Source organism: Haplochromis burtoni, unplaced genomic scaffold, assembly GCF_018398535.1.
Source record: "Haplochromis burtoni strain Fernald_Lab_line unplaced genomic scaffold, NCSU_Asbu1 Contig_215, whole genome shotgun sequence".
Taxonomy (NCBI): Eukaryota; Metazoa; Chordata; class Actinopteri; order Cichliformes; family Cichlidae; genus Haplochromis; species Haplochromis burtoni.
Genome location: NW_024582576.1, coordinates 316,453 through 331,662, shown reverse-complemented (window position 1 = coordinate 331,662; position 15,210 = coordinate 316,453). Strand labels below are relative to the sequence as shown.

Below are 15,210 nucleotides of genomic sequence, written 5' to 3'. Positions count from 1 at the left end.
GGAGGTGAGGAGTACCGCCTCGCCCAGCTTACCAAAGATGAAGAGCACGAGGACTACCAGCTACATTTCAGCTACAGTGGAGCCGGCATTCAACCAGAGCATGAGAGACTCACTGAAGAGAGAGCTCATGAAACTGCTCAGTTATTTATGGTTGATTTAAAAAAGCATGTGCACCTCCTTTCATGGCACACTTTCACACACATCTCCACAGAATATAAATCTGTGAGAAATCCCGTGTCTGAGGCAGGCTCAGCAATTCCCCAAGCTTTATGCCAAGCAGAGATAACTGGGCTGAGGGCGGTATCAATCTTCTCATCTAACTCTTGGCAAGAAACCAAATTATCGCCATTTTCCAAAATGTCAAACTTTTACTTTACAACTTCACGAGCCTAGCAGGTTGGCAAGGACAAGTTTCGAATTTAACAAGTTCTGCATGCTCATGAATAAGAAAGACTGCTCTCAAATGGTGATAAAATGCATGATTAAATGTCTGACGGAGCAGACTCCATCACCATTTCTCCAAACATCGACTTCTCTTATTTTTTCCTCACACTCTCTGCTGTTGTTAAAGAGCATTCGAGCGAGTCGCAAACTAGCAGGATGTGCACCTCAATCAATTCCACAGGCTCCCTTTGCTAATCAAACTACCTGCCAGAAAAGCCCTTCTGGCAGCTACGCTTCGACATCAACCTGACCGCCTGATTATGTTTGCAGCCTTCTGAGCCAAAAGCTGCTCTAATATTACTGCCTAATGTATGCCATATGCTGTTTTCCAAGAAGCCAAAGGGATACTGTTTCTAAGAGACCTGACAGGCAGCAAGAGACATCTAGAGCCTAAGTCAGCATCCAGAAGGCAGCGCATCTTTTGCTCCGTTTGTTATCGAGGCTCGGGGTAAAAAAAAAGAGAGCCAGCTGCTTCACGAAGGCGGTGCCGAATCAGCGCTCCGCAAATGTTCAAGGTGATCAGTTTCACATTAACAGTTGTCTCTCTTTAATGCATATGTGCCCTCCACCCACGATGCCTACTGCTCCCTTTGTGCTCAGCAGACGAGTATTTTCATTGCTGCATGAAAAGCGAGCGCGCTCTCAAGCAGATCCCCGTAATGACAACATTGCATAATTAACATCGAATGCATCTTTGCCACCTAAGATCAGGCCTCGGTCTACGCTTCTACGCATAATCACAGCGGTGGTGACACAGCCGGTGATTAAGACCACAGTTGATGGTGGCGGTGATACTCCACCAACTGAATTTTTCACTGCTGGTGTTTTGTAGGTCAAGCCTAAGTGACACCTGCGTTACACTGATGATGGGAGGATAAAGACGAAGCTGATCTCTAGTTTTTCCCCCTTTTTTCACACTCGGCATAAACAAATCACACATTAACACAGCGACACAGTCTTGAAGAGGTTCTGACCTCAGCCTTAAAGTTTCCCTTTAATCGCACAGAAAAGCTAAAGAAAGCCAAATGTGCACAGCCCGCTCAAGAACATCTCTCCTGGCTTTGATTAACTGCTGCGAGTGCGAATGCCGTAGGGCCACTCCAGTAACCACTCCCCTTGATAGTGATCTGAACTACAGCTGGACACTTTTCCTAAAGGCAAGAGCTGTAGACTTAATTGGGTTACCCTTGTGTGCAAAAGGGGAGTACTAACACACACATACACACACACAGAGCATATGACCATATCCCTGCAGTGAAATGACCTCATTTACTCAAGTTTTCCGGCCAAATAGTTCTGCAGCAACAGTGGATTTTTCCCCCCTCCTGCAGTCCATCATCAGAGATTCAGCAATCCAGTGCTGAGCTTATTGGGCTCACTTCCAAGAGGCTTATATCCCCATACAGTGACAAGACATTACTTAACATTACTTTCCACGCATGACACTATAATCTTGTCTTGATTATGCAATTAGTTCTCCGTCTTTGAACACACAATATTTCCAAAGAGCTCGTTCAGGCATTAAAGTGTTTCCCCGCAGCGTGAGCATGGAGGTATATACTGCGCTTCAGTGGCAAGAGCTGTGGTTTTTGGGGTGGGGGGGGTTTGTGCTTTGAGGACTGTGGCTTTAGCGAGACAACGGACTCTCCAAATCTGTCGCTCTCGCCTTTTGCCTTTATGATCTCGCCGCATATAGCTACAGACACGCGTCTCCCTCTCCCAGCCTCTCCAATGTTAACGTCTGCCCTTTGAAATGGACGATGAAGACAAAAAGGTGGAGGTATAAGGAGAGAGACGGAGAGATGCAGCTGGAAAATAAATGCAAGTTAAGGGCCAGGTCAGGGTAAAATACTAAAGCACATACATTTGGTCTGAGATTTGGATTTTTACAGCTTCATATCGAGTTCGGTGAATGTGCGTTTTCATTTTTTTGGACACTGGTGCTAAAATATAAAGACATTCGTTTAAATCTGTAGGTTTGTTTTGTTTTTTTCAAGTGGGCATTATGATTGCTGGAATCCTAGTGAGGGATTTTTTAAGGTCTGACATTTTTCTTTGATGATCATAGTGGACAAACTTCCACACTAAGGATGCCACTCTCGACCAGTGCTGAAGTTAAAGGTGATGAAATGACATACGGCTTAATGTCTTAAATAACTGTAACTGTTCTTAACTTGTATTCAGAGTGAAAATTAATTACCCAAAAAAGAAAAAAGAAAGCGAAAATGACACGGAAAAAAAGACAATTCAGAAGAATCTGATTAATATTTCATTAGTTCAAAAGTTCCACGCCAAATATCGCGATAATACAATTTAAGCGAGGTTAAAATGCCGACACTGTGAGCTATAAACAACAAACACAGATAGTCCACAATATTAAAAGAGTGAAACGCCCAGTCCAAGTTATAGTTTGATAGTACTGGTAAGACTCATTTCACCTGCTCGGGGTCTTTCCATGTATATGCACTCAGCATCAGGTCATGTGATGAAAATGTACATTTAATCATTATTATTATTATTGTCATGATTATTGTTGCTGCTGCCTCCTGTAGTAGAAAGTTTGACTTCAAGCCTTGAAAATTTCCCACATGAACACTGTCTGTTCGCCGTGAGCAGCCAAACTCCGTCTAAACTCCTTTGACAGCGTTTAATTTCCTAACAGGAACTTTGATAACTGAGCCTGTGCCAAGCGGAGGGATACCGTGAAAAAAAATGCCATCGTAAGTGAAACATACACAATAATAAGTTCCAAAGTTGTTAGTGCCACTATTTGCTAGAGATTTGGTGACACCTTCACTTACCATCTTCCTTTTCGTCAAAAACGGGTCTCTTTGAAGAACTGTTGGCTCCCATCCTCTTCTTCCACTTGCCCCAGTGAAACATTGATGCTCAGCTTGCATTCCTCGCCTTCTTGGAAGAGAAACTACAGCTCTGTGTCGGACACCCTCCTCCTTAAAAGACAGTAACAACAGCCGTGCATTTCAGCCGAGACGTGTCCGTTATTTCGTTTTATTTCTCCCGTATTTGGTCTGCCGACAATTTGACCAGCGCGAGTTGAAGTCCTCAGAAGGAAGCGGAAAGCAAAGTGCAGCGCTTACCGACGGACAGGGATGATATTTAGAGCTAACAGTGTTTGCTAAGTTGGAGGTTTGGGCTGGAATAACCACTCGGTGCTCGTAGTGTTCAGTTGCCTTGCGCAGCCAGACCGACGGACTCGTGTTTGATGGGGCTTGAAGAGTACAGACTACGCGGAGAGGCACTCAGTTGGAGAAGCCCTAACCGGAAGTGAGTCAGTTAACTGTAAAAAATAAAAGCTCAAAAGGACTTTTCATTCGCCTCAAAATTATTAGACGATGTATTTATGGTTTTATAATCCTCACTTATTTTGTTTTAATTTAGTGTTTTATTTTTTCTTTTAAATTGGAATTAGTTTCAGTTAGTTTTCAAGTAAGTTTAATTATTTTCCGTTATTTTTATTTTTATTGTTTTTTCCCAGTCTAAATAAACACAAGCACAAATATACATTTGTTATCTCATTTAGGTAGATTTCTAAGTACATTAAATCATTTCACTTATCTTTATTCTTTTCGGGGGGTTAAGTTTCTACTTTTATTTGAGATAAACACATTTTCACACCCATTTTTTCTTTTATGTAGTTTATTATAATTAGCCAGAATAGTAATGTAGTAATGGTAGTGTCAAATCCCTCTAATTTGAGATTTTAAATTGCATACAGAAACTGAAGTGGCATTAATACATAAAAATTATTCATCCAGTTCGACTCAGCAAATTTAGATCGCAAGTGTAGGTAAATGTGGCACAATGGCCATCAAAAGTAGCCTACTGAACAAAATCTCGATAAAAAATTTTATTTATACGTTAATAATGGGATACCACTTGATTTTTGCCGCTTGTCCATTAGACTTTTATATTGAAAGCAATAACCGGAAACTACTAATTAGTATCCTCACTAACTTGACTCTTGCGAGAGTAGTGTGACAGTTGTTGGCTAGTGAGTATAGTCGACGTAACTCTGTATCACGGACTGTCGTGCAAATCAATACATTAGGAGCGGTGTGTGGACGTAAAGCCAGGATGGCTCAGGACAGAGTGGAGGCTTCCCGGCTCGCGTTCACAACAGAGGGAAGCCGTGTTTATCCTGCCGCCCAAATGAACCTCAGTGAATTATTCCACAATCTCATTAGAAAATGGATGGGTGGAGTCGGTTCACTGACTGTGGAACGGGATTAACACGTTATCTACACAGTGTGCACATTAGATCATTTGCTCTTCTTTTTTTCTCTGCATATAATAAAGTATATAAACATTTAACTTAAAAATATATACAAAAATTTTACTGAAGAAATATCAAGTTAGTCGCCTTGTTCTTGTTTTGCACGTGGACAGCTGCCAGCTTGTGTTGACCACGTTGCTATGGTTACAGCGTCAGGTCGCGAGACGTGTCTAAAAGTTAGCATAACATTTTTCAGTTTCGTAGTTTTTTCGGCCTTTTAAGTTTTTTTTTTTAGATAACACTGAGCCGTGTTCACATTGGTAGTAGTGCTGAAATAGCAGGTAAGCTAACACAGTTATTGAACAGTTACATAATGGTGGGCTAATGTTGTCCTTTGGTTAGTTAGTTAGTTAGTTAGTTAGTTAGTTAGTTAGTTAGTTAGTTAAGCTCGTACCCAAGTTAGACGACGTCTCTTCATTTATTTAAAACTTGGACGGTTTTGTCTTTTACAGACAAACAACGAGAAATTTCTCTGCCAAAAAGACACTCGTGTATTTTGAGTATACCAGTAAAGCGTCTCGGCCTCCTTTGTGCAATGACTTCCCCGGAGAAGGAGGCTGAGCTTCCTGGTGCGCAGCTTAGCTTTGTCTTTGGGAGCAGTGTTGTCAGAGCGCCGATCCCCCGCACTCCTCCCGAGGATGCCGATCCACAGGAGCCCGCTGAATGTTATTCAACAGAGACGCTATGTCTGAGCAGATCTCAGCTGAAACATGTTCCAGACAGTCCTTTGAGAAATAGCAAGCTAAAGGTCAGTGTGGACTCTAAACACACACCAGCTACATGATGTATGCTCCAGTGGCTTTCAAGCAGAAGAAAAAACGTTTCTACCACTGCATCATTACTAACTGCTCCCTCTGTCATCTTCAGTATTTGAGTCTTGAAGGCAACCAGATATGCAGTATTCCAGGCTCCGTGTTTATCAGCTTGCCCAACCTACTGTGGTTAGATCTCAGGAAAAACCTAATTGAGTCACTCCCACCTGAAATTGGCTTGCACAGGTACTGTATGCAACATTTAAAAAAACAAAAAAATTATAGACCAGTCTAATGTGCACGTGTTCATTTGAACTTATCTGGACAACTTTGATCTTACAATTTACTCTTAAACCAAGGCATAGGCCTCTATGGGACTATAAGAATGTCATGTTTTAGAACATTTTCTGATCACTGTTAACATTTCAAAGCTATTAACATAAGTTGAACACTTTATGATAAGCACACAAGTGCTACAGTTGTAAATCTAAATGTAGCGAAATGAGATTCCCAGGCCCTAAAAAGCATTTCAGGATATTTATACAATATGACTGTAGAGTGGCCTGTACACTTTCCTCCTGTCTGTGTATTCAAGTTTAAGAGCAAAGATGCTTTCTGACGAAGGCCTAACCCCTTCAAACATTTCATAATCTGTCTTTTTATGGATGTAGGTGCTTGAAAACACTGCTCTTAGAAGGGAATCCTATCTCTGAACTTCCACCTGAACTGGGTGAGTGGTCCCTCCTTATCAAAAAAAGTTGTAATTTTCAGAAAGGAAGTTATACATATTGACATGTGAATTACATGTATGCAGTAACTACAGGATTTTAAAGGGGACCTGTTTTGCTTGTTTAAAGCTACGCAGTTTAATTCCTTGGACTCCACTAGTGTCGTTTTGCATGATTCACAGTTCAAAGTAATCATTATTTATTTTACACTGGGTCACTGAACAGCTCTTTGTTGATCATTTGTCCTAAATAAACAGTTTTTTGTTTGTTTGTTTGTTTGTTTTGGGGCGTGTTATCGTCCACTTACACTCAAAGAATAAGTATTTCAATGAACATAAAAATTCATGGACATAAAAATTCATGGACATGACAGAAAATAAAGACACACATAATGGATCTCTTTTAACAGGTAGCTGGTACATTATGAGTAATGTAAGCCTCTTCATTATTCAGTGTACGTCTTTATGAATGAGTCATTATTTGCCTTTTTGCAGGAAATGTGATTAGCCTCAAAGGTCTGAACCTAAGGGACTGCCCAATCCACTTTCCTCCACAAGAGATTGTGCAGCAGGGACTCCAGTCCATCCTCCAGTACCTGAGGAGTGCTCTGGCTCACCGGCCAGTCAGCACAAGGAAGAACCCTCCAGGTGAGTCAAAGGCACTTTACCTTTGAACAACACAAGCAGCATGCACGTGCATCCTAGCCATCTGCTCTTTTTGTCAAAGGCAGGACAGCGCGTTCACAAAAATAGCTCCTTGCCCTGGTACCGCTTCTCTAGTGTGACTCCTGTTCCCTTGGAGACGGCGCGTGCAGCTCAGCTGACTCCCCACCACCACCACCACCATCATGCGCCTCCTCCCTTTTCACTGTTCCAGCTCTGTAATATTTTTAGCCCGATGGAAATGATCGATAACCTGTTGGCTCTAATCAGGAGCTCTCTGTCACTAAGCCCTGTCTGGAGATAATCACTGTGAGAAGGCTGAAACAGGAGAGGCTGCTGCTACTGCACAATAAGCAGAGACAGAACCCTCAATCAAATTATTTATCTCCCTGCTTACAAGGTTATTAACAAAGATAGGGTCCCGAGTTTCAGATGTAAATCTCTTCTCATTTAATTGGCCAAGAGAAGGAGTGTAGTGGGTTTGAATTTCCATGCTGTATTGTTATCCACCTTTAGCTGTGTTAAAACTGAACATTTATTCTTGTTAGAAGTTACTTTACTATAAAATGAGTAAAAATTTGTTGGTTACATTCTCCTCCACATTCCACACAGATATTTAAAGGAGTGGATTTACCTGTGTGAATTAGCTTCTTAAATGCCTCCTGCCAGCCACTGCAGCTGCAGACAGCATCGAATGTTGCAATATCTGTTGCCCCCACACCGCACTAGTAGCTGCCATTGTTGTTTCATTCCTAGAGTTGCCAGCAGTGGAGAAACTCCAGCTGTTAGAGCTGAGGGGTATGGAGGAGCAGGAAGAGTCAGGGGATGTGGAGGAGCTGCAGAGGTTCAAGGAACTCAAGCATCAGTTGATCCTACTGGACAGAGCTGAGCTGGGCTCAATACCACAACGTGATAAAAACCTAAACCCCAAACTTCTCCTTTCTGGCAGGAGGTAAGAAAAGATGTTTGGGTGGGAAAAAATGCCCCATAATGACACAGAGAAAAAATGTGCTTGAAATTCTTGCAAATTTATTTAAAATGAAGAAATGAAAATGTAAATAAGTATTACCAGACTTTTCTCAAAACTTTGTTGAAGCACCTTTTGTAGTGATTGCATCCTCAAGTCTTTTTGAGTATGATGCTGAAAGCTTGGTACACCTATTTTTGGGAAGTTTCCCCCATTATTCTTTGCACTCTCTTAGGCTCGATCAGAGTGGATCAGGTTGGATGGGGAGCGTCAGTGCACAGTCATTTTCAGATTGCTATAAAGATGTTCAATCAGGTTTGAGTTTGGTCTGTGGCTTGGCCACTCAAAGGCACTCAAGGAGTGGTCCTGAAGTGGTCCTTTGTTATCTTGGCTCTGTGCTTAGGTTGGTGGTCCTCATGGAAGATGAACCTTCGCCCCCAGGTTGTCTTCAAGGATGTCTCTGTAGATTACTGCATTCATCTTTCCCTTGTCCCTGACTAGTCTCCCATATTCTGATGCTGAAAAACATTCCTGCAGCACGATGCTGCCACGACCACACGTCACTGTTGGGATGGTATTGGCCAGTTGATGATCACTGCCTGGTTTCCTCTAGAAATCATGTTTGACATTGAGGCCAAAGAGTTCAGTACCAGTTGTTGTTTTGTTTCTCTTGGTCTGAGAGTCCTTCGTGTGCCTTTCAGCAAACTCCAAGTGGGCTGTCATGTGCCTTTTACTGAGGAGTGGCTTCTGTCTGGCCACTCTAGCATCATTCTCCTCTCTCCACAGAGTAATACTGGAGCTCTGTCAGAGTAGCCTCCCTGACTAAGGCTCTTCTACCCTGATAGCTCAGATTGGTCAGGTGGCCAGCTCTAGGAAGAGTCCTGGTGGTTCCAAACCTTCCATTTACAGATGATGTAGGCAACTATTCTCACTGGAACCTTTAATGCTGCACACATTTTTATGGACCCTTCCCCACATCTGTACCTCAATACAATGCCGTCTTGGCCTATAGACAGTTCCTTGGTACTGGGTATGGCTTGGTTTGTGCTTTGACATGCACTGTCAGTTATGGGACCTTGCACAGACAGGTGTGTGCCTTTCCAAATCATGTCCAGACAACTGAATTTACCACAGGTGGACTCCAGCTGTAGAAGCATCTGACAGATGAGCAGTGTAAACAGGGTGCACCTGAGCTCGATGTTGACTGTCATGGCAAAGCCTGTGAATACTTATGTGCATGTTATATTTGTGTGGGTTTTTTTTATTTTTAATACATTCGCAAGAATTTGAAGAAAATGTTTTTCACTTTGTCATATGGAGTATTGTATGTAGAATGTTGAGGTGGAAAATGAATTAAATTAATTTGGAATAAGGCTGTAACATGAAAACATGTTGAACAAGGCTGTAAATCTTTCTGGGTGCATTGTATGTGCTTATTTTTTTTTTTTTTTCAAAGAGTTAGCAGAGAAGGTCGGTACCTGTGTAAGATTTGTAAATTACCTATGAGGCTAGAGCCAACAGAGAGTTTCTTCTAGCAAAGAGCAAGAAACAGACAGAATCACAATGGTTCTCTCCAAAGGTTTAAATCTCGGCCTTCCACAATTAGCTCATGAACTAATTGATAGAAATTCACATTTTCTGGTTATTTACTCTTAAATATCTCTTGGATTAGTTCTGTAGAAGTCATATACTCTGTCCAGGGAGCACCATGCCTCTTGAAAGCTGGGATAGGTTTCAGAGATGTCTCTCTTGGCTCTTACGCCCTATAACCTTCTGCATTCTTCTCTGGTTGCACGATAATAGTCACATACAACCGGCTTGTAAAATAGCTTATTGTCTCATTACGCTATAGTTTTTAAACAGATATAACATGATAACTAGTGGACTTTGGTCCTGCTGCTCCATGTATTAGTGCAGGACATTGCTAACTTAGCTGTTTCCAGTCTTTATACTACTCCTGATGTTAACTGGCTGATGTGTTCATCCATGTATCCATGTAATGAATCCATTAGGCACATTTCTCTTTCTATGTTTATTCTCAGACTGAACTCAAGTAGCCTTTTATCATTCGCAACTCAAAGTAATCCTTGTTTATCTTAGTTTATCCTCTGAAAACAAAACTTTTTTAGCTCTCTTCTCCCTCCCTTTTCTTCTAATTGGCCGCTCCCCAAAAACAGCCATGCCCACTCAATGACATCAGAGTAGAAAAACATCCTGAAACAGATTGTTCAGAACAGTCTGGTTCACAGGAATGAATTACATATGCACTGACCTCATTATTTGAAAATTTGGCCATGTTTAAAATGAACATCTACCACTTAAACAGTTTAATAAAAGATACCAGGGTTCAATTTAATTGTCAAATAAGACAGGAGTATTGATATTTCCCTCCAACTCCATACACTAGAAACTAAACACATGCAAAATGTCACACTGTTGTTTCATAAGAGGGATGAAACATATGCATTGGACATGCATTTGTTAAATATTTTCATTGAGATTTTAAAACTTCACGCATCTAATTAATTGTACCTTTGTTTCTGTATAATGTACCCAGATAGCAAATATCTGTTGGGGCCAAGTCATTTTCAACTACTCAATTATCAAAGGTAAAATTTAAATCTGAATTATTATGGTCAATACTGAGTTTTTTTTAACGAGATTATTCATAGACTTTGGAAACAGTTGAGCTGGAAAACTAATGTGAAGTTGAGGCTTTAAGGGAGCAACTGCTGTAAAACTGAGAGCATCTTTAATAATCACTTAATCTCAGTTACCATTATAACATTATTTTACTCCTTGACCCTCCGTGGAGTGGAGGGCAGAGTTTGTGGCCGTGTGCTTTGTAAAATTATGGCAAAACAACTTTTTAATATCATTCTCTGTGGAGGAAACCAGGTGATAAAAATCTAAGCTGAGAGCCCAGAGCTCAGACGAGCCATAAATATGAAGCAGTTTGTTTGAATTTATTCTTCAGAAAAAAGACAGCCACCAAGGCCGGCATGATTCCCCAGCTCCCCCTTTTTGACTCGCCTCCTTGGAAGAGGCCAGAGGAAAGGAAGCAGGCTGCAATGAAGGAGTTGAACGAGAAGAAGGCTATTCTCGAGCAGAAGAGAAAGTGAGCAGATTTCGGCCTGGAGAACAAGAGTTGTTTTGGTTTTTTTTGTCTCTGATCTGTTACAGAGTGTATTGTTATCTGACTCTCCTGTAGAAGCCAAGTGTCTCTTCAGAAGTGCTGCACACAAGCCAGAATCTCACAAGACAAGAAAATGTCTGAGCACAAAGAGAAGAAGCATGAAAGACAAAAAAGGCGTGAGGTTTGTGTGTGCTTGGGTTTTCAGCTGTCATCCTGCCCACCACCAGAGGGCACTAGAGCACCACCTCTGACACACTGGTTAAAGGAGAGAGGCATAGATATATTGCCATTAAATGAATCATTTTGATGTGAGTGAATGGGTTTTCAGACAGTAGCACCACCATGGTGGTGATGAGACAGCAACAGTTTCCACTGGCGGTAATGGAGCATGCTGGAGGAGCCATCAGTGCTGATATACACAGGGAGACACATTATAAATCTATCATTTGACTTTCAGCTCCATTTTCATACATATATATAGTGGAGAAAGGGTGCCCATTATGTTTGCATGGGATCAGCCTGACATAAGGGAAAATTTATTGTAAAGGAAAAAAGTCTTTTTTCTTTTTTTTAACTGAACACAGTGCAGCCACAGGCTACATCTTTGTATGATGCATTGCAAGAGTTGTATCGCTTCACAGGTAAATGTAACAAGTACTTCCTTACCCTGTTTCAGGAAGCAGAAGTAGATTCAAAACCTGGTTTTGCGGACAGCAGTGGTGCTCCTCGGACATCTGGCAGGTGTGAAGGGGACAGGTAATGACAAGCTCTGGGTCTGCTGTTAGTTCTGCCAGTATACCTCTAAGCTTTAACAGTGACTGCATTTGTCTCTGTGAAGAGTACTTGTCCTACTTGTGGTTTAAACTTATAATCATCTCATCAATGAGCCTAACGAGAACTCCACAAGTACCCACTAAATGGCATTTTGCATGGTTTAGCAGATGCGAGTTCTGCTACTAAAGATGTAAAGCTAGAGACACCTAGTGGACAAAGACAGACTGCACACATTATAGAACATAAGCAGATTTCTTTGTTCCTTTTAAACAATGTTATGTCTTTGCAAAAACAGATAAACCAGGTAAGACAGTGCCACTTTTCTTATTTTATTTTTACTGATACAAGGAAACAGAGAAAGTAACCCTTTGGGTTATATCTGTAAAGGCTATAATACTTAAACACCTGTATAGTGTTGTATATATAGATTTTGACCTTTGAACTGCATGGCCCTAAAGATCGGCCCGGGACCTGGAACGGCAGATTTGTGCCCGTGCCGAGAAGATACAGGAGAGGTGCAGGAATCCCAGGGGCACAACAAGCGAGCAGATGGCAGCAGCGATGGAGGATGTGGAAGAGGTCTGACCTATAATTCCCATTCATTGTGCAACTCATTATATAGGTTAATATAGATTATTGATCTAAACTCCACTTTTCTGGCTGACAGATGAGGAAGTTACAGATGCGGCTCCTGGAGAGGAAGAGAACTCAAGGACGAGATCTTGAAAAAACTTTCATGATCTTTACTGGGGACACCTGGCCTGGTTTCCTTGATAAGTGACAGAGACTACACACCTGCTGTTTGAGTTTTTGTGATATTTAATTGATATGGAAATAAATCAATAAAGCGAATAAATCCTTTTGAATCATATTGTGTTGCACAAGTCTATAAGGTAAACATTTCAAATCCTAACTTGGCAAGGGAGTGTTTAGAAAGTTTCCAGTTAACAGCTGGTGTGTTTCTATTTTTCTTTTAACTTCTGCAAAATGCTCTCTCCACTAAGCAAAGTAATCATGTTAACTTTAACTTACATAAAAGAAATACTTTATTGTGTCAAAATAAGCTTTTCAAAAAAAGCGTTATTGGCTCACCGGGCATGTGTTACCTACATGCAGAGTAAATTAAGCCAGTCTTAAAATAGATCATTTTAAAGGGGAACTCGACGTTTTTAGCTCCAAATAGATAATAATATCCTCATTAATGTAATTTACAACAAGATACATTAAAGTAAAGTGGCAGGTTTTTGTCAAATATCACATTAAATGTTTTATTTATTTGTGTGCGTGTGTGTGACATTATATATAATCGTTGTCAGCTGGCTCTGCATCTTGTGATTATTATTTAATTGCCATTTTTGTCATCATCAGTTTTAATTTTTGATTACATATTATTTTAAAATGCTTGTATGCGTTTTCAGTTTTCATGTGTAATTGTGGTATTTGTTTTGAAGACGGACGCCATAAACCTGCCGCTGAGTTTAAAAGAGGGGGGGAAAAAGCGAAAAGTGCCGGGGTAATGAATGGCATCAAGCAGTACAAAGTGAGACAGAGAAAGGGTAGGCCTTGTCTTGAGAGATTTTCTGCTCCTGTAGCACAGAGAGCGTGATGTCAGCGGTGGCAGTACTGTTGTAATTGACTTGGTGGGGGTGATGGCGTCATTTTATGCCCTGGTGTAGCCTCCTGCTCCAATATCGAAGGGGAGACGGATCTTTGGCCGACGCGACCGTGGCTCCCTTGGCCGGGATCGAGCACCGCCGAGCCGGACAACTCACCCCGGGAAACATGGAGGCTGTGGCCGAGGAGCTGCGGGCCGGCTCTCGGGTACCTGTCACTATCGATCAAATAGTTAACGATACACTGGTGGTGACGCTGACCTATCGAGAAAGGATCTACACGGGGATTTTACTCGATTGCAACAAAAAGTGAGCACTATTTTTTCCAAACTTCTTTTATATATTATCGTCTAAAAATTATTTGCTAAATACTGCTAACGGCTAATTTACCTTGGATGCTAAGTCAAAGCTAACTATTAGCGACCTAGGCCTTTATACAAAAGGCTTGCAGGTTATTGTAGCTGACAAGGTGGCTATCTGCTAGCTTCTCGGCTAATGTTAAAGTGATGTCATTTTTGCCTATAATAAGACGGCGAAATACTCGATTTTACGATGGAGGAAAACTATATAAAGGTATTAGCCCAGCCTGTAGAGACTGTTAGTGACTTCTGTTGAAAAATATCTACTGTCAGTGGGTTCAGCTATAGCTTATTGTTAGCCTAATCAAGGGAAGAGCAGCTAAAGCGAATCCAGTAAAATAGCCAGGCCTTAGCTATACACTATTTATTTTTATCTGTTTTATTATCATGCAATTGTACAGAAATGTGAATGTGCACTAGTTTTGTAGGCAAATGTCTGAGTACAGTAAGCTGAAATTTATTCAAAGGCAGCAACATTATAACCTGTCATTTCTGACTAGCAGAAACAATAGAAAATTATTAAAATACATTTGAATGATCACAACTGTGTCTCATTTTCAGTAAATCAAGCTTTGGTCTTATCTGTGTCCATTTTAGCCTCTGACAAAGCAAAACACAAAAAATGGGGCTATTGATAGAAAACACAGTCTGTTCAAAAGAGAACCATGCAAGTATAATTTGACATGTACCAGTGTCATGTCTTATCAGGCCCTCTTGTTGTGTGTCACATGTATAAGCCTTGTGTTCCTCCTGGTGCTGTGCACCTTAAAAGCCACTGGCTTTAGGCTATTTATAGACGAGCAGAATCAGAACCTGACCAGCTTTTCCCCTTAGTATGCTTAGATGGTTTTTCGTGCAAGAGCTCATGCTGTACTGAAAATAACCCACCCAAATGGGAAAAGGTCGGCCTTGGAATAACTTAAAATAGGCCTATATTTTAGGCCTTGTCACTGACAAAATTTGACTAATTCCTCCTTTTCAGCTCATGGAAATACACTTCCTGTCATTGTCCGATGCAAACAGATTGTTGCATTATTTTTTTTAATCTTATTGTCTTGCCCTATCATTCTGACAGATCTCCACCACAGCATGAAAAGACAACAGTGTGGTGAATCATGCCTGGCCATATTCTGCGTCCTTGTACTGCGCTTAACTATTACTGTGTGTTCCCTACTACATACAGCCTTGTTTGTGCTGCGTCAATCAGAGTAAAGAGTGATATTCAACAGCTATAGGGGCGCATATTTTGTTATGGGAGCTAAGAGTAACAAGCCTCACCAGGAGACTATTATTTGGAGATGCCTGCCAACTACTTCTCTTGGGGAGGAAAGCAGGCTCCCCAAATGTGCACTAATTAATAATCTTGCCGCACATAAGCCCCAAGTAGACACGGATGCAAAAACAAACTGAAATCTCCTGGCTCCTTCCCTACCTCTCTGAATCCCGAGTGATTCATGGGATTGTTTTTGTTCACTCAGATG

At 41.2% G+C, this 15,210-nt stretch overlaps 3 protein-coding genes across 6 annotated transcripts in view; 2 read left to right on the top strand and 1 right to left on the bottom strand.

The window, feature by feature from the left end:
* The window catches only part of LOC102295086 (serine/threonine-protein kinase 32C), a 121,285-nt gene extending 117,471 nt beyond the window's left edge, over positions 1 to 3,814 (bottom strand). The window contains exon 1 of the mRNA XM_005936844.3: positions 3,246 to 3,814. Within this exon, the coding sequence (XP_005936906.1) occupies positions 3,246 to 3,327 (82 nt within the window). The 5' untranslated portion in view covers positions 3,328 to 3,814. The remainder of the gene's footprint in view (positions 1 to 3,245) is intronic.
* Positions 3,815 to 4,313: 499 nt separating this feature from the next.
* On the top strand, positions 4,314 to 12,623 carry LOC102294791 (leucine-rich repeat-containing protein 27). 2 transcript variants are annotated; one of them, XM_005936843.3, is made up of 11 exons: positions 4,314 to 5,019; positions 5,191 to 5,486; positions 5,606 to 5,736; positions 6,162 to 6,220; positions 6,713 to 6,865; positions 7,637 to 7,832; positions 10,825 to 10,965; positions 11,059 to 11,164; positions 11,660 to 11,739; positions 12,216 to 12,336; positions 12,425 to 12,623. In XM_005936843.3, exons 2-11 carry the CDS (start codon positions 5,274 to 5,276, stop codon positions 12,536 to 12,538), a joined length of 1,314 nt encoding a protein of 437 aa, XP_005936905.1. In that variant the 5' UTR covers positions 4,314 to 5,019; positions 5,191 to 5,273; the 3' UTR covers positions 12,539 to 12,623. The 2 variants fall into 2 exon arrangements, with proteins under 2 accessions (XP_005936905.1, XP_014193742.1); XM_014338256.2 differs by lacking the exon at positions 4,314 to 5,019 and having other exon boundaries at positions 5,055 to 5,486.
* A 535-nt stretch (positions 12,624 to 13,158) lies between these two features.
* pwwp2b (PWWP domain containing 2B) overlaps positions 13,159 to 15,210 on the top strand; it is a 51,346-nt gene continuing 49,294 nt past the window's right edge. For 2 of the 3 annotated variants that reach the window (XM_005936842.3, XM_042226501.1), the window contains exon 1: positions 13,159 to 13,679. In XM_005936842.3, the coding sequence (XP_005936904.1) occupies positions 13,420 to 13,679 (260 nt within the window). In that variant the 5' untranslated portion in view covers positions 13,159 to 13,419. The remainder of the gene's footprint in view (positions 13,680 to 15,210) is intronic. The other variant, XM_005936841.3, reaches the window with a different exon arrangement.